The 25,837-nt window shown below is 36.1% G+C and overlaps 1 protein-coding gene across 15 annotated transcripts in view; it reads left to right on the top strand.

Moving 5' to 3' along the window:
• The window catches only part of DGKB (diacylglycerol kinase beta), a 799,601-nt gene that overhangs the window by 222,115 nt on the left and 551,649 nt on the right, over positions 1–25,837 (top strand). For all 15 annotated transcript variants that reach the window (XM_030822175.1, XM_030822171.1, XM_030822169.1 and 12 more), the window contains 2 exons: positions 1,131–1,284; positions 20,066–20,209. In XM_030822175.1, the coding sequence (XP_030678035.1) occupies positions 1,131–1,284; positions 20,066–20,209 (298 nt within the window). The remainder of the gene's footprint in view (positions 1–1,130; positions 1,285–20,065; positions 20,210–25,837) is intronic.

The raw sequence follows: 25,837 nt of genomic DNA, 5'->3' as shown, positions 1-25,837 counted from the left end.
GCACATTAAACTGGGTAAAAAAAAAAAAAAAAAAAAAAATTGGCCTTCAAGGGCTCCCTATAAAGCCTATCCCTTGCACTCTCTTGATCTGGACATATGTGGCTTTATTCCAGCCTCTTCTCTGTAGGTCTTCCAGTCCTTTCAAATGCCCTACTGGATAGAAACCAAGACCACTCCACTGGCCTTCTCCTCCATGTGGTCTACATCTGTTTCCCAGAAAATACTCATACACCATTTTTCCTGCAGTCCAAAATGAGGAGTTTTGGCCAACTTAAAATAGTACCATTTTCCTGCCTTTGTCCCCAAAGCACCCATGTGCTTGTCCTCAATTTCCTAGGCAGAGTCAGATCCTGGTCCACTGCCTTCGTCTGCAAGGAGAAACCAAGCTCTTCACTATGGCTCCTGTGAAACGCTCTCATTAAGCTTGAGGTTGGAAGTTGTCTTCCATCACCATTTCCACTAATGGGCATGGTGATCCTCAACACCGTCACAATTCTCTCCAAATAAATGTCTAATCATTTATGTAGTTCTGCAATGAGTATCAGAGAGTAATATCTTAAAATATGTTTCTTTGGAAAGTCTGCATTTGAAGTTTTAGAAGGTTTATCAATAGAGCTTGGCATTTAGTTGAAACATTAAGATTAACCTCTTTTTACATTGTCAAAAGCAATAATCACCATTAGTGACATGCAAAAAATATGGAAAATTCCTTTCTCTCTGAGTGCCTGCTGTGTATATATGACTCTGTATTGGCTTGTTCACAGTGATATCCTGATTTAATCACTGCAACAGCTATGTGGGGTGGGATTATTATTCCCAATTTAGAGAGGAGGAAACTAAGTTTCAAACAGTACATTTTTCAAGGCATTACAGATACTGTGGAAATAGAAATATCTAACTAGAAACTTCTTCCTCTTCCTGCTATGCCATCACAGGTAAGACATACATATCCCATTGCCAATGTTAGCCCAGGACGGCCCACCCTGTTTCTCAAATAGGCACTTTCCTTTTGTTAAACTTAGATATAAAAATGGTTTGAGGTCGTTTCTACTTCTAATGATTTTGAACACAGCAAAAAATCTTAACATTTGGTTGGATCTTAAAATACATGTTTACATTTTTTTTTCCAGACAATAGATTTTGAAGGTTTCAAACTATTCATGAAGACATTCCTGGAAGCCGAGCTTCCTGATGATTTCACTGCACACCTTTTCATGTCATTTAGCAACAAGTTTCCTCATTCTAGTCCAATGGTAAAAAGTAAGCCTGCTCTCCTATCAGGCGGTAAGTTTACTTACTTTAAACATTTATGTAGTACAAATTTCAAAGGCTAAATAAATATCGAGTTATCATAAAAGATGAATGATGATTTGCATAAAAATTGTTTGTTACAGGGTTTAGACTTTCACAATAAGATTGTGTGACTCATTTAAAATGTTTCCAGTATAATTATAGCTAGAGAAAATATAATTTATCCTTATCTATCACTTGCTTTAGAATTCTATGTATAGGTAATAATTTGAAGACATATTTCCATCAAATTTGGAAAACTGCTCTTGTGAAATAACTAGATAAGTATAGATTGCTGAGTATTTGAAAATGTGGTCACAAAGCAACTATATCTAAAAAACGTATAAAATTTAATATCTATTTTGCTAATTGCCAATTCACATGTTTAGATTTGTAAGCTCAGAACAGAGATTTGATTTTTCTTTTAGATACCTTAAATTTGTGTCACCATAGAGATGGTGGTTCTTTCATTATGGGTAGCTTTTTAGAGATGCATAATTACATTAATACCTGTTGTATTAATCTCCCTCCAGTCAAGAAAACAGAAATTTCACTGTATTACCCAATGTAAAACAGTGTAATTGGTTAAGCTGTTTCAAAGGATTGAAAAAAAGCAAAAAGAGAAGACAGGTGATGTAGATAGACTCAAGGAAACATGTGCTGCCCTTAGATGGCAGTAAGCACAACCTAGAAGCCCTGAGGAAGGATTCCTTGGAGCTAGGATGCAATTCTGAGGTGAGGGGTTGCCTAGCTGACCTAGCCCTTGGACTTTTGCGGAAGTGATACTTCCTGGCTGCCTCTGGTAGCTGGGGAATTCAAGACTAGTCTATAGCCCAGGAACTCAGACCTCTGAGGAGGGTGCATCACCGTGGCCTGTCCCAGATTGCTTAGCAGGGAGCTCATTGTGCCTTTGTTGGTGTGGACATGAGCTAGAGACTAGAGCATACACTGGACAACCTGCTACCATGCTGAAACGCTGCAGAGATTCAACAGGAGCAGCAGGTTCTATTGCTGGGTCCAGCCCCTTCTCCCGCGACTCCCCACCCCATCGCCCCAACCCCTGTGCCTTCTCATCTCTCTCTAGTGCCCTCTATGGACGGAACAGGAACCATTGGCAATGAAGAAATGTCTGCAGCAGTGTTTCTCACTCTTTGAGTCTTTGAACTCTTTTTTTTTTTTTTTTTTTTTTTTGAGACGGAGTCTCGCTCTGTCGCCCAGGCTGGAGTGCAGTGGCGTGATCTTGGCTCACTGCAAGCTCCACCTCCCGGGTTCACGCCATTCTCCTGTCTCAGCCTCTGGAGTAGCTGGGACTACAGGCCACCGCCCCCGGCTAATTTCTTTTTTGTATTTTTAGTAGAGATGGGGTTTCACCGTGGTCTTGATCTCCTGACCTCGTGATCCACCCGCCTCGGCCTCCCAAAGTGCTAGGATTACAGGCATGAGCCACTGCGCCCAGCCATTGAACTCTTAAAAATTGCAGACCTGAAGGAACTTATGTTTATGTGGATGATATCTATTGATATTTACCATATTAAAGATGAGACATTCCAAAAATAACAAGAATCAAACCACTACCTGTTAACAAAAAATAACCCATTCTTATGAAAACTAACTATTTTCAAAAACAAACAAAAACTAGTGAGAAGGATAGCATTATTTTGCATAATTGCAAATCTCTTTGATGCCTGGCTTCATGGAAGACAGCTGGGTAAATTATATCTGGTGCTGTTTCTGTGGCTGGATCATATGTCATATAGCCTCTTGAAAACTTCACTGTACACTCAAAAGAGAATAAGAGTAAGAAAAGCAAATAATATCTTAACACCATTATGAAAATTATTTTGACCTTAAAAATCTGCAAGGAGCTCAGGGATCCCAGGACAGCCACAAGTCTAGAGAGTCCCAGCTCTAGTATCACAAAGTAGAATATAGAATTGTTGGTATAGAGGCCGGACACGGGTGGATCACACCTGTAATCCCAGCACTTTCGGAGGTTGAGGTGGGCAGATCACAAGGTCAGGAGTTTGAGACCAGCCTGGCCAACACGGTGAAAACCCATCTCTACTAAAAATACTAAAAAAAAAAATTAGCCAGGCATGGTGGCAGTCGCCTGTAGTCCCAGCTACTCGGGAGGCTGAGACAGGAGAATCACTTGAACCCAGGAAGCAGAGGTTGCAGTGAGCCGAGATTGCATCACTGCACTCCAGGCTGGCAACAGAGCGAGACTCCATTTCACACACTGCACACACACACACACACACATACACACACACACGTGTTGGTAAAGAGGTAAGTTCAATAATGGACATTCCGATAAATAAAAATGCAAGAACATGTAATTAAGAAATAGATGGTTGAGCCATAAATGAAACTTAGACAGTATGATGAAGAGTCCATAATATTAAGCCTTATGTTGTACTGCTTCCCTTTCTTCCTTCCTTCCTTCCCTCCTTTCTTCCTTCTTTCCTTCCTTTCTTCCCTCCCTCCCTCCTTCCCTCCCTCCCTCCTTTCTTTCTTTCTTTCTTTCTTTCTTTCTTTCTTTCTTTCCTTCCTTCCTTCCTTCCTTCCTTCCTTCCTTCCTTCCTTCCTTCTTTTTCTTTCTTTCCTTCTCTTTCTCTCTTTTGTTCTTTCATTCTTTTGTTCTTTCTTTCTTTCTGAGACAGGGTCTCAGGCTCGAGTGCAGTGGCGTGATCTTGGCTCACTGCAACCTCTGCCTTCTGGGTTCAAGGGATCCTCATGCCCCAACCTCCCAAGTAGCTGGGAACTACAGGATCATGCCAACATGCTCGGCCAATTTTTGTATTTTTAGTAGAGACAGGGTTTTACCATGTTGACCAGGCTGGTCTCGAACTCCTGGCCCTCAAGCAATCTGCCCACCTCAGCCTCCCAAAGTGCTGAGATTACAGGCATGAGCCATGGCATCTGGCCTTCCCATCTATTAATGATGTAACATTTTTCTTAAAGTAATCACATGTTGATAGAAGCTTTTTTAAAACAAGTGTACATATTCCACATGATAGCCCTTTAAGATGTATGGTGACTAATACATTTATCATCATTTTTCTCTTCTTATAAAATATTTTTAGATTCTTAAATAATTCTCTTTCAATCATGAATTGAGAGGCCTCACCACACTTGCTGTTTTTCTCGGAATGAGTTTCAGTGGATCTATTCCTAATGTGTAGTATTACAGTTTAATAGTGTTTTGGGTTGAACATTTTTAAATGATTCTAGAAATTAAAACTTCCTTGTTCTCTGCTGCATGCTATGAATGTATCACACATACCTTAAATTGAATTAAATGAGAAAGTTGTCCTGTATTTAATTCTACATGATACAATATTGTCCTTGAGTTTTGAGAAAGAAGAGAAAATATTTCTAGATAATGTTGTCTGTCTAAATAACTGTATCACATATGGAAGAAAGAGAACAATTCTGATAATTTAGGTGATTTTGTAAGAAATTCAAACCTAAAACTTCCTTTTCTTCTAATAGCCTATATTATCTACTGAATAGAAGATGCCAGATTTATTAGGGGTAAAAATCAAATCAGGTTTAAAATGGAAAAAAAAAAGGAAAAACAGATTGTACTTGAATTTGGGAAAATTACACATTCTACACAGGCTACATGAAAGGAATATGGGCTATGTAATCCTCATGCAGCAATGATTAATTAAACTCTGATTCCTTTTCAAAGCTTGGCCTCCACATTTTAGAACTAAGTACATAGTGTCTTGTCCAGGACTATTTCTTTTTTTTTTTTTTTTTTTTTGAGACGGAGTCTCGCTCTGTCGCCCAGGCTGGAGTGCAGTGGCGCAGTCTTGGCTCACTGCAAGCTCCGCCTCCCAGGTTCACGCCATTCTCCTGCCTCAGCCTCTCCGAGTAGCTGGGACTACAGGCGCCCGCCACCACGCCCGGCTAATTTTTTGTATTTTTAGTAGAGACGGGGTTTCACCGTGGTCTCGATCTCCTGACCTCGTGATCCACCCGCCTCAGCCTCCCAAAGTGCTGGGATTACAAGCGTGAGCCACTGCGCCCGGCCTGACTATTTCTAACTCTATTTTTTTTTCAGACCCACCTTTGATAGTTATTGTTTTTTTTTCCTAAGGAAGAAGGAACAATAGACAACAATAAAATTTTCAAGGCTGAGGTAGCCTTGACTCAGAAACTGACAAAAGAAATGCCTTTCCATTCATAGAATCTTGCTTTGCAATAATCTGTTATCTAATGTATAACAAGGTGCTTTGTGGCTGAAAAATAACAGACTTTTGAACAGAGAGGGGCTATAATCTGGTTTGGTTTATGCTGTTATAGTTCACCATATTTCATTACCACAGTTCCAGCAGGAATAGAGTAGGTAGTCTTTTACTCTATACAGCAACTAAAAAATAAGGGCTTCTCAAGAAAAAACAAAACTGAAAAGGAAAAATAATTATGCTCACTACTGAATGATAATCAATTACAAGATATATAGTAAAAGTAAAACATTTAGTTTTTATATAATAAAAATTTAAAAATAATTATAAATAGGCATAAAGATTGTATGTATTTATACATATGCATATGTATAGCTGGGTTTTGTTTGATTGTAATATGTAATGATCCATCTGGCATTTCATGAAGAAGATGACTTATTTTTGTAATATAATTTGTTGTAATATAAGTGCCTCTTATCACCTATTTAAAAATGATGTCACTACTACTCTTTCCATATTTGACTTTTGATTTTTGAAGATATCCCTAATGCATTATCTCTTCAGCATTTTCGTACACTTCTGCGTCATTGCAAATGTCAGGTCTCTAATCCCTCATCTCTGCCAGTTCAATGACCAATTTCTGATATTGCTTTCATCCTTGGGGTCCACCATTTGTTAATTTCCTACTTTATACACTTTTAAAATCAGCTGGAATCTTTCTTTTTCTACAACATGGTTGAGAAAGATGGTTGAGGTTCACAACCACAACCATCAATCAAAATTGTCATCTCCTATATCAGTCCCTACAACTTGAACGCTCAACATAACTTAAGGTAAATTTAATAAATATGCAGATTTCTGTCACTATAAATTCCTACTACCCGATATTTATATGACCTTAACACTTCTTCAGTTTTTTAAAAACAATGTAAAAATTATTTATTATTGGCACTGTATCCTAGATCAATTATGTTGATTTTTTAAACTTTTTAAAGTTTATCTAAATATGTCTTCTCATTTCAACACATGACTTTTTTTGCATCATATAACCAACTGGCACTGTCAGACGTAATGTGCCTCAGTTACTCCCCACACAACCCACACAGCTCACAAATAATATTTATTTACTGTATTTTAGATGGAACACTTTGTCTGAATGTCGAAATCTTTCAAACAGTTAGATACCAAATTAACTGTGTTTGAAAGTTCATTAATTAGATTCTACCCAAACCTGCTACCATTCCTACCTTCTATTTTGGTAAATAGCATCCAAGAATCTATCCACTTCCCAGTCCTAAAATATTGGAATCCTCCTACCTTCCACTGCGTCACTTCTCATATTTAGTTAATCACAAAATACTCTCTAGTACTCACTATAACTGCTTCTTCCCAAACGTTCTGCCAGTGTCATAGTTTAATTCATCATTGCATCATAAACTATCAATTAGCAGGCTCTCAGAGCAGGCCCTCACTTCCCATCTCCAAAGCATTCTTTCAAACGGAAGCCTGATTATATTACTCCTGGGTTTCTAAATTTCAGGCCTTCATTGTCAACTATCATAGCATATTTTAGTTAAACTTATTTTTCAAGCAAACTTAAATCCTCAATATGTAAAGCTAACTAAAGCAGAGTTGCTTTAGTGCAGGGCATGGGTGCAGGAGATACATGAGTACATGGAGTCGTAGTCATCCCCACCTTTTGAGACATTCATTCCCACCTGAAATTACCTTTATGAGACTCCAGGATCCAGAGTCTCAGTGAAGGTGATAAAATCAGAGTTCCATGGCCATGAAGCTCAATGTCACGTAGGTTATAGCATCTGCCTACAGCCCTATTCACTCCATCTCCCTGCCCTATGCACCCCATATCCAACTATTTGCTGTGACTTAAACCTGCTCTTCTCACTCAGGACTGAGTTTTCTTACATAATGTTTCTTTGCCCTTATCGCATGAAAACCCAATGCTTCCTTAAAGCCTCAGCTAAAGTGTCACTCTTAATTAAATAGCACGCAATGTGTTCCATACTAGGAATTCAATGATTAATAAGATGGCACACCTGGAGTGTGCAACTGGGAAGAAACTCTGGCACTCTGGTACTTTTACAAGACACCATTTGTCCCTTGTAGCATCCCTGTCCCTTCTCCATCCCCACCCATGACAACTCCAACCATTTAGTATTCATTAACTGAATTAACTGCCTTCAGAGAAATTATCTTTCTTTACCTATAAGATAGCAGTCAACAGCAATTATTAGTAACTGTTAGTTTTTTGAATAATATAGTAATTAAAATAGGACATAATATAGTATATTAACTCATTTAAAGACTCATACTGTTTGTTTCTGTTGGACTACACAATGTCCAAAATGTTGCATCTGTAATAGAAAATGTCTGGTACTTGTTGCAGGTCAGTGTAACAGTTTTTGTTGTTGTTTCTTCCTAATTGTTTTATAAGAAAGAAAGAGAAGATTTTCCTAGCCCCCTTTAAATAATAATAGGCACTCAATTGATAGGTGTGCCATTTAGTAATTTATTTTATTCATTCATTAATTCATGCATCCTATCTATTTATTTAAACTCATATGCTAGAACTTCCACAGGAAAGCTGAAGATCCTTTAAAGTCAAGCAGAAAGATGAAGAATTATGTGATCAATTATATTATAATACAGTAAATATTGTAACCCACTGTTGAACTGACTATGTGGAGAAAACAGTGAGGTGCCTACAGGATCCCAAATAAAACTAGAGGAAAGGAGGAGGTGAACCATTGCAGGAGTCATCTAGTGTAAATTGGAGTTATCCAGGTAAAGTTGGGGAGGGGAGTAGGTACGGGTGGGAAAGGATGCGAAAGGAGTTCCAAGGACAGAAATCAACATATACATTTCTATTCAATTTTTTTTAATGTCCCATCAAAGGGCAATGTATGAACTGTAAGACATTCAGTATTCATTGATTCAAATTTCATCACTTACAAATTGATATTTACTGTTCAAGTTGTTAGGGATACATCAGTGAGCAAAATGATGGCTCACGCCTGTAATCCCAGCACTTTGGGAGGCCGAGGCAGGTGGATCACGAGGTCAGGAGATCGAGACCATCCTGGCTAACACGGTGAAACCCGGTCTCTACTAAAAATACAAAAAATTAGCCAGATGTGGTGGCAGGCGCCCGTAGTCCCAGCTACTCCGCAGCCTGAGGCAGGACAATGGCGTGAACCCGGGAGGCAGAGCTTGCAGTGAGCCGAGATCATGCCACTGCACTCCAGCCTGGGTGACAGAGTGAGACTCCGTCAAAAAAAAAAAAAAAAAAAAAAAAAAAAGAAAATGAAACCCTTTTCCATAGTCATTTACATTCTAGTGGGGAGAGGCAGACATACAGAAAAGTAAATATGTGAACCATATCAGATGGTAGTAAGTAGTATTGGCAAAAATGTATACAAAAAGAGGCTGGAGGCCGGGCATAGTGGTTCATGCTTGTAATCCCAGCACTTTGGGAGGCCGAGGTGGGGGCATCACGAGGTCAGGAGTTTGAGACCAGCCTGGCCAACATAGTGAAACCCATCTCTACTGAAAATACAAAAATCAGCTGGGCGTGGTGGTACACACCTGTACTCCTAGTTACTCAGGAGTCTGAGGCAGGAGAATTGCTTGAACCTGCGAGGCAGAGTTGCAGTGAGCTGAGATGGCGCCACTGCACTCCAGCCTGGGCGACAGAGCGAGACTCCATCTCAGAGAAAAAAAAAAAAAAAAAAAAACCAAAAAAAAAACAAGGCTGGAAAGTGCAGTTTGAGGCTGAAGATGACTGGGAATCTGGGATTCTCATGATTCACTTGAACTAAGATATGAGTTCAAAAAGGTCATTTCTGTTCATCCCAGAGCAGATGATGCTCATGACCTTGTAAGTATTGGGCATGGCCTGGAGTGGAATGAGGAAAGAGGGCCTGGCAAGGTCAAAGCCCCAAGGACCTTAAGAGACTGGAGGAAGATAGACTTGTTAGGAGCACTGAGAGGTCTGGGTCTGGCCTGGACTCCAGTTGTGCTTCTGCAGAAGAGGCGAGAGGTAGCGAAGGCCAGGTGGGGAAGAGTTTTGCCTGTCATGCTAAGTTATGAATTTTATCCAGAAGAAATTGGAAAGCCATTATGAGATTTTAAGCCAGAAAATAATTACACTGCTAGTGATGTGGAAGCTATCAAGAAGGAGAATGAGGCTGACGGTATAAAAGGGTCCAGAAGATATTTCAGATTGAGAGTAGTAACAGCTATCTTTGAAAAAAATTAGATGCCTTATCATTGGTCCCAAACTCTCCCATTGCTTGTTTGATGAGGCAATGGTTAATTTGCACTGTGATGCTACACATATCAATAAGCTATAATATCAATAGGAGGGTTATGTCATTTTATGTTTTCTGTGCATTTGAGTCACACCCCAAGTACTTATTTTAGATAGAAAAGGAAAAACGATTCCTTTATGTCTGTCAAGAAGTTAATCAATTAAGAACAGAAAATTGTACAATGAGAATGAGACACTTGAACCTTGGGAGAAATGTTCTTTTACCAAATAGACTTACTGAATGTTCTTGCTGAAAGGTAGACTTTATTAATTGTGCTGAGAAGAAGATATTTCTCTTATTAGGACTCTCTTGAGGATATTAAATATATATGTGTGTATGTGTATTTTTTATTACTGTGCTCTACCTTAACAGGTCTTTTATTACTGATAAGTTATTTCAGTTTACACAATGCAAACAAGGAGAGACAGGGTCCCCAAAACACAAACTGAACAGACTACATAGCTTGTGTGACTATGAGATAGGGGATTTCCTGACACATAGTAGATATTTAAAATATATTGGTGTATTTCTTAATGTCGATCTACTTATTACTGTTGAGGTAATAAACTTGCTGACATAGAAATGCTTCAGGAATAAAGATGAAATAAATTCTGTCTACTGGCCAGTTCATATTTATTTATATCAACCTTTACATTTGATGTACCTCTGTAGTATTGAATTCATACTTCTAATTATTATCATTAGAAGTAATGATCCACAGATTATTTTACTTCAAAAAATATTTTATCCTGCCAACCTCTTCCTTGCAATAACTTTGTGATCCTGTTTTTAACACAATTACTGCCAGTAAGGGATGATTTCTCTTCAAGTCTCTCCTTAATCATTAAATGGTTTTTAATATATTAGACTTGAATAATCATGTTTCTTTTTTCTTCCATCTGAATATTCCAAGTAAAATTTGGTCCTCAAATTTTCCACCTTTACTTTATTATTAGATGTATTCACCCAACACACAGGGGTTTCCATATTTTCATTTTCGTCTGAATGATTGCATACTAAATGATAGTGTTGTCTTAACATTTTTGTACTTTCATGTTCAAAAATATTTATTTACAGTTTGTAATATTCTAGTAAAAGGAAATAAGAGATTTAATACCCTGCAGAGGCCCAAATCTATCATAACATTATTTCACTCATAAAAACACCTAGTCATAGCTAGAAAATATGCAAGGGTGTTGGACACTTGCTTTGATCCCCTGGAATGAAAGCTCTGTGGAAATGGGATTTTCCTGCTTTGTTCAATGCTTTATCCTCGGTACCTGGGATCTGGTTTTACATGACTAATCTTAAGGGTCCTGAATATTTATTGTGTTTATGATTATAATGGGCTAGTTGTATATCTATCAAAAACACAGATGAGCAATAAGAAAAATCATACATAAATATTTGGCAAATATATGTGCATGTTTACACATGCAAGCACACATATAAATACATGTTCACAAACATATTATGATGGATGGCCCAAGACATGGGCCAAATGGAAGATGAAAATTTAGAGTTCTTAGCTCTGGCTATGGTTTCTAATTTTCTTTCAAATGTTTATGATTTAATCAATGTATCCACCCTTAAGAGTCTAGAAAACCAGACTCTTAAAACAAAGGTCTTTTATTGAGAGGCAGAAGACAGTTTCTTCTGACTTATTTTTCTCTGTCCAGCCTCACAGAACCATGCTTAGAGAATAAAACTTCAATTCTGGCCAGGCACGGTGGCTGACGTCTGTAATCCCAGCACTTTGGGAGGCCAAGGTGGGTAGATCACCTGAGGTCAGGAGTTAGAAACCAGCCTGGCCAACATAGCAAAACCCCATCTCTACTAAGAATACAAAAATTAGCTGGGCATGATGGCAGGTGCCTATAATCCCAGCTACCTGGGAGGCCGAGGCAGGAGAATTGCTTGAACCTGGGAGGCAGAGGTTGCCGTGAGCCCAGATGGCACTACTGCACTCCAGCCTGGGTGACAGAGTGAGACTCCAACTCAAAAATAAATGAATAAATAAATATAAATAAATAAATAATAAAACTCCAATTCAGACTGCATTTTGAGTCATACCTGTGCAACTTGTTCTCACCTCTGTTTTCTTAAATGTAAAATGGGGATAATATATGTATGTATTTTATTAACTATTGTGAGACTGAAAAAAACCATGATGCATGTACATCATTTGAAATAGTATTGTGTACATTATAAATGCTTAATAAATGCCAGTCATTACCATTATTCATTAAATAAATCGTGTTTCAATGTTTTGGTGTGCATACATAGCATAAAGTTCAATTTCAACATATTGGTTGTGCATGGTTGCTCAAGCCTGTAATCCCAGCACTTTGGGAGGCCGAGGTGCATAGATCACTTGAGGTCAGAAGTTTGAGACCAGCCTGGCCAACATGGTGAAACTCCATCTCTACCAAAAAATACAAAAATTAGCTGGATGTGGTGGCTCACACCTGTAATTCCAGCTTCTTGGAGGCTGAGGTGGGAGAATCCCTTGAAACCTGGAGGTGGAGGTTGTAGTGAACACGCCACTGCACTCCAGCCTGGGCATCACAGAGTGAGACCCTATCTCAAAAAAAAAAAATCAACATATCCTTTTTGTTTTAAAGATATTATACATTCTGAACAATATCTGTACAGTAAAATTTAAAGAGATTATTGGAATTTCTTTTCATTTGATAAATACAGAAAATTTCGCATCATGGACTCTTTTAATATGTAGCGGTTTAATTATTTTTGTCCCATACTTATATATATTCAAATTACTGAGAATAATTTAAATAACTTTCAATTATCCACCTGCATACAGTGTATAGCCTACACAACCTGATACGGTAACCACTAGCTATCCATTGCTATTTAAATTTAAATTCATTAATAATTTTGGTCAAATAGCCATATGTAGTTAATTTTATTGTATTGAAGAGTGCAGAAAGGTTTTTTTTTGTTTTTTTTTTTTCAAGAGACAGAATCTTGCTCTGTTTGTTGCCCAGACTGCAGTGGTGTGATCATAGCTTACTGTAACTTTGAATTGCTGGACTCAAGTGATTCTCTTGCTCAGCCCCCCAGGTAGCTGGGACTACAAATGCATGCCCCCAATGGGTAATTTTAAATTTTTTTTATAGAGATGAAGTTTCCCTATTTTGCCCAGGTTGGGCTTGAACTCCTGGACTCAAGTGACCTTTTTGCCTTGGCCTCCCAAAACACTAGGATTACAGGTGTGAACCACTGAACTCAGCCTTCAGAAAATTTTATTGGATAACACTGGTGTAGACAGATCTCATTTTTACTGCTTCTAAAAAGAGCCCAAAGTTTGGAATGAGATGATTGTCTTCACCTTTTTGCTCCATTGACTGACTGGTATATGATCACGAATAGTTTACTTACTGACTTTTCACTTTCTCATCTTTAAAACAGAATTGTAGGGTCAAATAAGACCACTGTACAAAAGTATTGTTTGCACACAACCAGAGCTGTTATTAATGTTGTTCCTTCACAGAGGTTACTCTGCTCTTAAAACATTATCCCCAAACACCTACACTTTAAGTCCTTCTCCCTGTAATTGCTCATTTGGGGTTTTTGCCAATGTCCAAACAGATGAAAACCAGAGTATGTTCTCAGAGAGGTTTGTCTGATCCCAGTTTCATATCGGGGACTGTCTCTCACAGTCTGTCTTCTCTTTATAAGGAATCACCATCTCTATTACGTTTCTTATTCACTGGAAATGCCATCTACCTCATTTTGCTGCTGGTTTGGGTAAACATAAAGAATGAAAGATAATTATAATATACTACAACAAGCATTGTTGAAAGATTAAGTGTAAAAATCATGAAACATATGACAATACTAATATCAACTATTTTTATTCTGATTATCTATGCTACTCATTATAACCAATAGTATTGATGTTGGAAATATAATTATACTATGTGATAAATAAATCTGATACATTTCTGTAAGTTGAACCAATATTTTAAAAGAAAAAGCTAAATTGCCAGTGTTTTACTGCCTTATAAATTTAGAAATGTAATCCATGTTATTGTTTTTGACTATTTCCTTAAGAAATAGAGAAAATGTCACTGTTTACATTATATGAAATGCAAGTGTTTGAAAATAAAACAAACTGGACCAGAGGCACTAATTTAACAGGTACCCAAAACTTATCTGCTAATAATTGAACCTGAGGCTGGAATTGAAATTATCTATTAAATACAACTTTTGAGGTTATTGTTTCAAGAAGTGAAGTGTCTAGATTGGAGTATAATGAAAATCATGTGATTAGAAATATGATAATAGTAGGCAACATTCAATTTGACTAATGCTAACTACTTTTTATAACTAAAGCTTTGAAGAAAAGAATGTGTATGTGTGTATGTATGTGTATATATAACGAAATTATTTTAACAGAAATAAATGCTAAGTACAAGATAATTATTCCTAATAAGACTAATACATTCTGATTACAATGCTTATTTTTCACTTTATTTTGTACTATTGTAATATATACATACACACACACACACACACATATATATACACACACACACATTTGCTTCACTTTTGTGATGAAATATTTAAAGTAGTATAGCCTAGGGCAAGTAGAAGAATCTGCAGATTATACTACTTTAAGTGTCAATTGCAATATTTACCCTGAAGCAATATTTAGCTCTGATCACTTGAGGCCAAAAAACAAACAAACCCTTTTGTTTTGCCCAGCTTTATGTTTCATTTTAGTTATAAAGAGAGAATTTCACTGATGACTGGGTGTGTAAAATTGGCCTTTGTTAATTAAAAATAGAATTTTGAGCTTCCTCACAAGAGGCTATTGCTGCTAGAGAGGATCTCACTTACTATTTCATGTTATTATTTTACCATCTCAGCTGTAGTCAAGAAGTCAAGCTTGCAACTTCTTGGTTGCCGTACGTGTTGTCTCCTAAGCTTCTGAATAACCATTAGATTAGTGCAAACTTCTTAAAAGGAAAAAGGACTTTTCTTCAGGGTAGTGAACTGCAATCGAGGAAGATAAGTAGTGAGCTTCAGCCAGATTTAGGGAAAGGGCAAAAGAAAAAATAAATAAAAAAATAATAAAATAAATAAATAAATAAATAAAGGGTAGAATAGGGTGTAAAAATAACTCCTATGGAGACAGATTGAGGACCAGGGCCTGCTTTCAGAAAACGAAATGAAAACATAATATAAAGAAACATTAAAAAAAAAGTGGGCTGATCTTGGGGAGGTGGTGGGAGCAGGAATAAATCTGTGAGCTTTTTTATTTTTATTTTTTTATTTTTATGTATTTATTTTTTGAGACAGTCTCGCTCTGCCGCCCAGGCTGGAGTGCAGTGGCGTGATCTTGGCTCACTACAACCTCCGCCTCCTGGGTTCATGCGATTCTCCTGCCTCAACCTCCCAAGTATCTGTGACTACAAGCATGCACCACCACGCCCAGCTAAGTTTTGTATTTTTAGTAGAGACGAGGTTTCACCATGTTGGCCAGGATGTTCTCGATCTCCTCACCTTGTGATCCGCCCACCTCGGCCTCCCAAAATGCTGGGATTACAGGCATGAGTCCCTGTGCCTGGCCGAGCTTTTTTATTAGTTAAACACCTCAAAATTTAATCAAGTTGATGAATGCATAAACTGTAGTACATCCAGACAATGCAATGTTATTCAGTGATAAAAAGAAATGAGCTATCAGGCCATAAGAAGACATGGAGGAAATGTAAATGCATATTAATAACAGAAAAAAGCCAGTCTAAATAACCAGTCTGCATGATTTCAACTCTGTGACACTATGGGAAAGGCAAAATCAGGGAGAAAATAAAAGTTTCAGAGGTTTTTGGGAGGGCAGAGATAAATAAACAGAGTAGAAATATTTTAGGGCAGTGAAACTTCTCTGAAAGACACTATAATGGTGGACACATCATTATACACGTGTCCAAACTCATAGAATATACAACTAAAAGAGAACCCTAATGTATATTATAGAGATTGGACAGTAATGAGGAGTCATTAACGTACTACTCTGGTGGAGAATGTTGGTAGTGGGGAAGAATATACATGTGTACTGGGTAATAACTTTATAAACAGAAGCAGAATTAATGTGAAACACAGATATTTGAAATAAGCAAGACTTTAGTAAAGAAAATGAAGGAAAGATATAAAGCAATGTTCAATCTCTGTACAGTCTCAATTTTGTTGTGAGCCTCAAACTTTTTAAAAAAGAATAGAGTCTTTAAAAAATTAAGTCCTGTTCTACAATTTTCTTTTTATCAAGTAATAATAATAAAAGGTCTTTGACATTTTATCTTCTTCTTCAGTGCACTCTATAAATCATTCCAAAAGTATATATTTTACCTCTCAAATTTGGCTGCTATTGGACTTAAGGAAGAGTTGATTAGTTCTTCAATGTATAGATTGAATATATGCCCTTATTTCTGTTATATAAGCTTTAAGCTATTTAAATGTAAAACTGTGACACAAATACTTGATACAGCTTTTATATTCAGTTAATATTTCATGGAAATAAATACATGATACAGCTTTAAATATTCATTTAACCATATTTCATGTAATAAATACATGATGCAGCTTTAAATGTTCAGTTAACAATATTTCATGAAAAGAAAATGGAAAATATACTCATTTTTCCAAATAAAAATAATTTTAGTACAGTAGCATATTCCTTCAAAAACGTGATGCTAAATACAAATTATATGTGTACATTCATACTCAATTTATACATTACATACAGAAAAGACAAAATTATGTGGTCCTTACATTCTCAATTGTTTGTGTTCAGTATGATGAAAGCTGATAATTAAACACCATGTACCTTAGTTGTATAAGTACAAATGATCGTGCCATGTTCTAAATAAGTGAAGATCTATAATATATTTGGCTTTCTTTCAAATAAGTGTCAGAACATATTCTTTTCTTTCTTTTTTGTTTTGTTCTGAATTTTTCTATAAAAGAGTTAAATCAAGCTGATTAAATCATTTCAGTACCACAGGGGGAAACGGTGGAAAAGAGGATTAGCTCATCAGCAGGATGAGTTAGGTCATAGCTTATCCGACCATAATTCAAGTGCTGTGTTCTCCAAGTCTGAAAGTTATGGTCATGTCAAGGGTCAGCGCCAAAATGTTTTTTATCATGAGTTGGAACTGCTTATTCCTGCAGCTGGCTAAGCTTTAGTTGGCTAGTTTCATTTATTCCGGTTATTTTTTTTATTTTTTATTATTTATTTATTTTTTTTATTTTTATTTTTTTTAATTTTTTTATTATACTTTAGGTTTTAGGGTACATGTGCACAATGTGCAGGTTTGTTACATATGTATCCATGTGCCATGTTGATTTTCTGCACCCATTAACTCGTCATTTAGCATTAGGTATATCTCCTAATGCTGTCCCTCCCCACTCCCCCCACCCCACAACAGTCCCCGGAGTGTGACGTTCCCCTTCCTCTGTCCATGAGTTCTCATTGTTCAATTCCCACCTATGAGTGAGAACATGCGGTGTTTGGTTTTTTGTCCTTGCAATAGTCTACTAAGAATGATGTTTTCCAGTTTCATCCATGTCCCTACAAAGGACACGAACTCATCATTTTTTATGGCTGCATAGTATTCCATGGTGTATATGTGCCACATTTTCTTAATCCAGTCTATTGTTGTTGGACATTTGGGTTGGTTCCAATGCTTTGCTATTGTGAATAGTGCCACAATAAACATACGTGTGCATGTGTCTTTATAGCAGCATGGTTTATAGTCCTTTGGGTATATACCCAGTAATGGGATGGCTGGGTCAAATGGTATTTCTAGTTCTAGATCCTTGAGGAATCGCCACACTGACTTCCACAATGGTTGAACTAGTTTACAGTCCCACCAACAGTGTAAAAGTGTTCCTATTTCTCCACATCCTCTCCAGCACCTGTTGTTTCCTGCTTTTTTAATGATGGCCATTCTAACTGGTGTGAGATGGTATCTCACTGTGGTTTTGATTTGCATTTCTCTGATGGCCAGTGATGATGAGCATTTCTTCATGTGTTTTTTTGGCTGCATAAATGTCTTCTTTTGAGAAGTGTCTGTTCATGTCCTTTGCCCACTTTTTGATGGGGTTGTCTTCAATTCCCTGCCTTCTTTGGTTCATAAATAACTATTAGTTTGTATTAGATATACATTGATACTTCTATTAAGAAGGAAATTCCATTTACAATATATGTCTCTGTTGATAACTTTATAAACAGGAGTAGAATTAATGTAAAACATAAAGCCACATTTGAAATAAGTAAGACTTCATTTTAAAAAGAAAGGCATGGTGGCTCACACCTGTAATCCCAGCACTTTGGGAGGCCGAGGTGGATGGATCACGAGGTCAGGAATTCGAGACCAGCCTGACCAACATGGTGAAACACCATCTCTACTAAAAATACACACACAAAAAAAATCAACCAGGCGTGGTGGCCCGCACCGGTAATCCCAGCTACTCAGGAGGCTGAGGCAGGAGAATCACTTGAACCCAGGAGGCAGAGGTTGCAGTGAGCCAAGATCGCGCCATTGCACTCCAGTCCCTGGGTTACAGAGTGAGACTCCATCTCAAAAAAAAAAAAAAAAAAAAAAAAAAGGGTGGAAAGACCCAAAGCAGTGTTTTTTCAAACTGTGATTTTTGATCCATTGGTGGCTAATAAATTCAATTTAGATGGTCTTTGAAAAAAAATTTTAAGAATAGGATAGAATAGGAGTAGGTTAATATAGAAAAGAAAATATTTGGGCAATTATGAATCCCACTAATGTGTGTGTGTGTGTGTGCATGCGTGTGTGTGCGTGCATGCATGTGCGCAGTGTTAAGATGTAAATTATTTTTCTTACACTTTTATGATTGGCCTTGAACAAAAATAGTTTGTAAGCTGCCAGTGTAGAAAAAAGAAGATGGATTTGTCTTGCTGGTTATGAAACTCTGGGAAGTTAAAATCTGTAAGACAGTTCCTAATCTGTAAAATGGGGAAAATGCACTCTACCTCACAGGGTTCATGTAAGAATAATGTGAGATAATATGTGTTAAAGCTGCTGCCATGATTTCAGCCACATATTAGGCACTCAGTAAATAGTTCCCTTTATTAGTGACAACATCACCAATGATAAAACTAACTTGGGACATTTCACAACACATTGAATTATATGCCTGGGAATCTTGAGATGGCTTGACAAGATGATGGGTATTCATGGAAAGTTACAAATTGAAAAACTAAAGTAGAGTGAGAGACACGCAGTCAGGTAGATCTGTGCTAAGAACAGGGTTCTAGAACGGTGTTTGGTTCAAATTATTCCTTACAGTAGCTCCTGGTTCATTAGGAATCTAGTAGCCTCTCAATCCATTAGTTATTTCTCCCAAATACCTCTAAAAATGCCATATATCCCTCAAGGGATAATTGCGGTTTATCTTCAGGCCTTGTCAGATACACACAATCTGACTTCAGTGGCTTCTGGGTAAGATAGAACTAACAAGTTATTATGAACATATTTCAGTTAGATTATCACCAGACAGGTAATAAGCAACCTATATCCTTGTCATAGAAAAGACACAGATAATGGGTTTCAGAAATAAAGTGAGAACCGTTTAAAAACCAAACCACTCACGTGTTTTTACCTCTCTAATATCCATCATGTTTATCCAGCGTTTTGCTTATGTTCTCTTTATTCTTACTCATGGGCAAATCCCTTGATGGTAAAAAAGGATGTCTTCTTCATGGTATTGGCAAATATTTGAAACAAATACATGACTTTATGAATGGATGATTACTTATTATCAATAGAGAAATTATATTGTGAAAGACTGACATTTTTTTCTTCAGTATTTTGTGAAAAAGTCCATTTTAAATATCTTCCCGAATGATTTATAGCTGTCACTACCTAAAGCAGAGAAAAGTGGAATAGGGAAGTGGGTCTTCAAGCATTCAAATGTGTACCGACTCACCTGGGGTAATATTATTCTGACCCAAATACCATCCAGTGGGTGACAGGGCAGTGCCATGTCTGTGGATCCCTAAGAACTCTCTCCATCTACAACAGTCGTAGGCTATGTCTAGCTGCTGTACTGATATTACAGAGAATTTGGTTATTCTATGCCTAAAAAATATAAATTTCTATGTAGCCTGTGTGTTCTCTATTTTCTTAATTTGTTTTCTGTTTGAGATCACTGTAAATAATTAACAAAATATAAAGACAATTTTTTTTCCAGGTCTGAGAATGAATAAAGGTGCCATCACCCCTCCCCGGACTACTTCTCCTGCAAATACGTGTTCCCCAGAAGTAATCCACCTGAAGGACATTGTCTGTTACCTGTCTCTGCTTGAAAGAGGAAGACCTGAGGATAAGCTTGAGTGTATGTGTTTCTTCATTTTGTTTACTTATCATGCTTGGGGGCAGGAGAAAGGACTGGATATTGATTAAATTAAAATTGCATTAGTATAGTTGCATAATTTTTGTTGAATAAAGTGATCCTGTTTAATAGTAAAAATTTCCTCCTGCTGAGAATCAGACAAAAGATATTAAAATCTATTAATTTCAGATTCTTATTTATCAAGTTCCATTTATTACTGATTATTTCTTGATTATGTTTGTCATATGACTTTAAAAAGCTCTTCCTCAGTTCTCTGGAGTTAACAAGATGCTATTAGAAAATAGCCTTTGAGCTGTTTTCATAAAGCATTTATTTCTAGTGTGTGAAGAAACTTTCCCATTAGTGAGTGAGAAAATTGCCTATAAATATGCAACCTGCACCTTTTCCCCAGTGGAAATCTCCCTTGCAATCTTCAGCACTAACACTCTTGTTGGCAGAGACACATTATCTCTCAAATGCTAAACCTGAAAGTGTCATTTACAGTATTTGATTCTGGATATTATAAATCATTAAACAATAGCTTTGTTTCTTTTAGGATATGGCGGATAGAGAATTTCTATTCACTTGAAAGTAAATAATTACTGTCTTTAATAAAACATAGTGACTGAGCTCTCTCTGGTGGCTAACTACACTCATTGCAATATAAGAAAATATTTTTCAAGCATTTACTCTAAACCTGATCATTTGATCATCTATTCTATCTCTGAGGCTCTTTCTAAATATAGTCCTGGCAGCTTACTCAATAATCTGATAAATTTGATTATACAGGATATGGTAAATTTAATGAAAAATGCTTGCTACTAGAATGATAGTGAAGATAATAAATCTAAACTTTAGTACTTCTAAAGCAAATACAAATAATCATGATGTCTCAGAATTATTATTGGGAGGCATTTTTAGTTAAATTTAATAGTAATTTTTGATAATATTTCTCCTTCCAATAAAGGATTTACTCTAATGTGATTATTTAAGAGTCACACCTGCTTAGGTTATGAATAAACCATATGAATATCAACTTTAAATATATATTTATTATTCATAAATGTTGAATATTTGCATTTCAAGATTTATTTTGTATTCCTAAGAACTTACAGAAATCTGTCTCATTCCAAAGTAAATATTAATGTTCAGTGAATTTCTATTGAAGTGACAGCCAGAGAGAAAGTTTGCTCAGGTGTTATCAGGAGCACATTTGGGATGATTATAAACATATAAAGACAAACATTTTTTCCACATCTGAAAATGAATAAAGGCACCATCCATCCTCCCCAAGATAGTATTTGGTCTTGCTGCTTAACTATTTCCAGGTCAGCTGGATGTATATTGCTTTTAAGGTGGAATTCCGAAGAAGAATGCTTTTGAGTTTTCAGTGTGCATCCTTGAACCCACATAGATTTTGTCTACAGTTGCAGATAGAATGTTAACTCCCCACACTATTCAAAAAGATATGATGAATCTTGTCCAATTGACCTGCCATTTACTTTTCTTTAGTGTTCTCAACCCCCTTCTCTCCGTTTTTTTTTTTTTTTTTGAGTTTCCCAGCTTTTTTTCAAGCTTACACTGGATGCGTTGCCTTTTCCTTTTGTTTTAAACCATTTCTTCAGAATCTTCTTATAGGCAGTCTTGTTATGGCCCAGAATCACCACTATCATTTTCACCAAACTCTTCAAAATACATGAGGCTGTAGCTTTCTTTTCTCCTATCCTCTAATTTGGTGATTCTTACCCTGGCTATACATCAGAATCATCCTAAGTTTGGTTTTCTTTCTTTTTCTTTTCTAATGCCAATGCCTGGCCCTTTCCTGTGTCAATTAAATAACAATCAATCTTCCTCATCCACTTTTTTAACAATTTACCACATATGTTTACCCTTCTAAAATTGCATATGTAAAAGTTACTAACATGTATTCTTTTTCAGTTACAGTTTTTTAAAAACAAATTCTCAGTAAGACTTCAAAAATTTGTATTGATTGTTAGTTTAATAAATACTTACTCCAAAAGGATTACAATTTATTAAATACAATATAGACCAGAAGAATGAAAATAATAAAAAGCAATTATAATTAACACAGAAACAGACTTAATTTCAGACATTCAACTTATTTGCTCCTATACTATACTGAGTGGCAGAGACTTAGTGAAATAAAAATTTAATTCTTTGGGTTATAGCTCTACTCAAAACCTCAACTGGCCTTCAGTGCTCAGTGTTTCTCTTGTCTAGTTTTCTAGTTAAAAGTTAATCCAGATAATGTTTTTCTTTTCCAAACACCTACCTATTTAATCATCATCTTACTCATTAAGTATATGTTCTTGCAACTTCCTTTTATTTTACTTAAAACCTTATCAACTAATATACTTTTTTTTCTGTTTCTCTTCTGATTCAGAGTGAAAAATTCCCTTTGATAGTTCCTGATTTCATAATGTGTAAAATTGAAACCCTAAACTTGGCGTGCATACACTGATCTGATTCCACAGTTTGACCCCAACCTACTCTGCCAGGCTTGCTTTGGCTGTGACCTGCACACATATGCACAAACCATGTCCTAGTCACATGGGTCAACTTTTCTATCATCAGACAAACCCTGAACTTTTCCACTTTCATCCCTTTGATTACAATGTGCAATTGCTGGGTTTCAACCCCCTGCCTCCCCACAGTGTATATTTGATCGAGTCTAGTCCACATTTGAGGCTTACCCTGCATCATGAATCTTCTTGCCATCTCCTAATTGGATTTATTTTGCTCTGTTTTGTACCCTTGCACCCACATCAGTCTGTGTGTGTGTGTGTGTGTGTCAACAGGTAGATGCTCAATAAATGATAGTTAAATGGAAGTGTATTAAAGTCAATGGGTAAAAATAAAGTCAATGAGTGCTTGAAAAAATAAAAATAACATCAACTATTTAAGATATCGAATAATACTAACTTTATATTTTTGACTTTAAAATACATGATATTCACATTTGAATTTGTGCTTATCAAGTTATTAATGATTTAACAAGAATTTTTTATATTATCTTACATTTCCTTAAAATGTATCACTAAAGAGAAAATCAATAGGGAAATATCCAGAAAGTAGATAACTGACATACGGAGACTGAACAGTAACCTACATGTTAAAAGTTACTTCCCTGTGCAGTATTAACCTTAGAAACAATGAGATTTAATAATGAAGAGACCTTAAAGATCACCTAGTCAACTTTCCTATAGTTTGTCAATGAAAAAAAAAAAAAAAAAGACCAAGAGAGGGTGGTTATTAATTACACCACCAGTTTATCTAGCTATGACTAAAATCCATAATTTCTGAGCTACTTTATAGGGCTCTTTTTATTTTGAAAAGCCGTCTTTTGTTGTTTTTATTGTTTCTCTTATGAATAAAAGGTGAAAGTATCTCTCCATTATACTGGATGTCAAACACACCTAAGCAGCTGATTGTTTTCACCTCTGCTTTTAAAGTTTATTAAATCAGTATCAAAATATACAAGAGTGGAAAAAAGTGAACTAAAGAAATTCCAGTTTAAATGCCTTTTATAAATATATTTTACATTGTTTATATTAATAACATATCATATCATATAATGCTCACATCAACAACATATGATGGCAAGTGCAAAACACCAGAGTATATATAGTAGGATAGATCCATTATGAAAACAGATAGAAACTTGCAAATCTTTTGGAAGAGAAAAAAATTTGGATATAAAAAATTATCTTGCATAATATACCTTTGCTCTGATCTTTTAACTAAATACATGTGTGGGCATATAATTGTTTCTATATAAAGTGAAATTACATGAGCATAAAAATAGGAAAAACGGTGGGTTAAACTAGTTTATAACATTGAAGCAGGTACCCGTATTTGGAAGCTGTCGTGTTATCGGAATAATTTTAATATTGGGCTTTTTAAATTTTTGCAAACAAACAGCTATATATTTATTTTGTTTTTAAAAATATGATCCTTTTGTTCAGTGATTCCCTTGACCTTTGGGGCTGACTTTACTTTTAAATACTAAGAAATAGCCTTACTATATAATTTGAAAATTCAATATTAATAATGTCAATATTATTTTTAAATATAGTTTTAAAAGGGAAAGGTTTTATAGGCTCACCAGGCCAAACAACTTTTATTTTCTATGGAGTTAATAATTGCCTTTTTTCTAACTTAATTAATTATTTTTATATTTATTTATTTATTTATTTTGAAACACAGTCTCGCTCTGTTTCCCAGGCTGGAGTGCAGTGGCACAATCTTGGCTCACTGCACCCTCCGCTTCCTGGGTTCAAGTGATTCTCCTGCCCCAGCCTCCCTAGTAGCTGGGATTACAGGCACGTGCCACCATGCCTGGCTAATTTTTGTATTTTAGTAGAGAAAGAGTTTCACCATGTTGGTCAGGCTGGTGTTGAACTCCTGACCTCAAATATCTGCCTGCCTCATTTTCTCTATTTCTATAACTAATCAATTCCCAAATTCTCCACCATAAATTTGTGTTCATAAACTTGTGCTCTTCATTTGTTCTTGAATATTTTAATTGATAATCACTTTCACCCTTTAATTTAGTTGTTCTCTTTCTAGAACCAATATTATTTGGATGCTGAACATCCAAGACAGAACTCTGAGTTATTATTTTTTCTTGCTTTTTCTATTTTCCCCCTTCTTTTCTTTCTTCTTATGTATTTCACTCCATATCTGGGCCATCTTTAATACCTGGTGATGAGATTTTTCCCACTTTTTCTTACATTTAACTTCACAGAGAACCCGTTTTATTATCAGCTTGATCCTTGTATGTTCCTATTTGTATTTCATGGATTGAAACTTTCCTTTTAGTTATAAGGTTTCCCCTCCTCCCTGCTTTGTTGGTTTCTTCCAAACTACTTGTGTTGAAATAACTTTTTTGATGGTAGTAGTTATATAGGTGAGTACCCACACCGATGGTATTGACTTACTGGGGATAAAGAAAGGGACTTATTCTCTCAATATTCAGTATATTCGCTTTCACATAATTACCTTGTTTTGGTATTGTGTCCTTACACTCAGAATTCCTGAGTACCTTTAGCTCAGAATTCCTTCCATTTCACTTTTGCAGCACTCAAAGATCCAGTCTTCTGTTGGGGAAGAGAGCTTACATACTCCCCAGAGATCATCCTGTGAAGATTATCTGTTAATTTTCCAACTCACCACCCTTTCTAAGCAAATCTATGCTTCTTCTCCTCTACCAGCTTACATTTATATTTCTAAGATCTCTAAGTCAATATACATGTATACATATTTTCTCCAGCTCCTGAAAATTGTGTTAGTGTTTTCTCCTCTCATATTTTCTTTCTGCTTATAGATTTTTGCCTATTTCATCTCTTACTGTCATTATAGTGGTACTTCAATAGAAAACCAAGGTAAATATGTGTGTTCAATACTTCATGTTTTGCATTAGCTAGCTACAATTTTAAATTAGAAAAGTAGAATTGTCACTGAAAATTAAAGTCTTAGAATTTCTCTTTCTTATCCTGGATGAAAGAAAAGTTTTACCCTTGACCTTGACTTGGTAATATTTAGAGTATAGGGTACTTGGTACTCAATATATGTATGACATTTTTATTATTGTTATTATATTAACTAGAG

Source organism: Nomascus leucogenys, chromosome 11 (assembly GCF_006542625.1).
Source record: "Nomascus leucogenys isolate Asia chromosome 11, Asia_NLE_v1, whole genome shotgun sequence".
Lineage (NCBI taxonomy): Eukaryota > Metazoa > Chordata > Mammalia > Primates > Hylobatidae > Nomascus > Nomascus leucogenys.
Note: the sequence above shows the minus strand (reverse complement) of the source record. Positions and strands in the feature narration are given on the sequence as shown.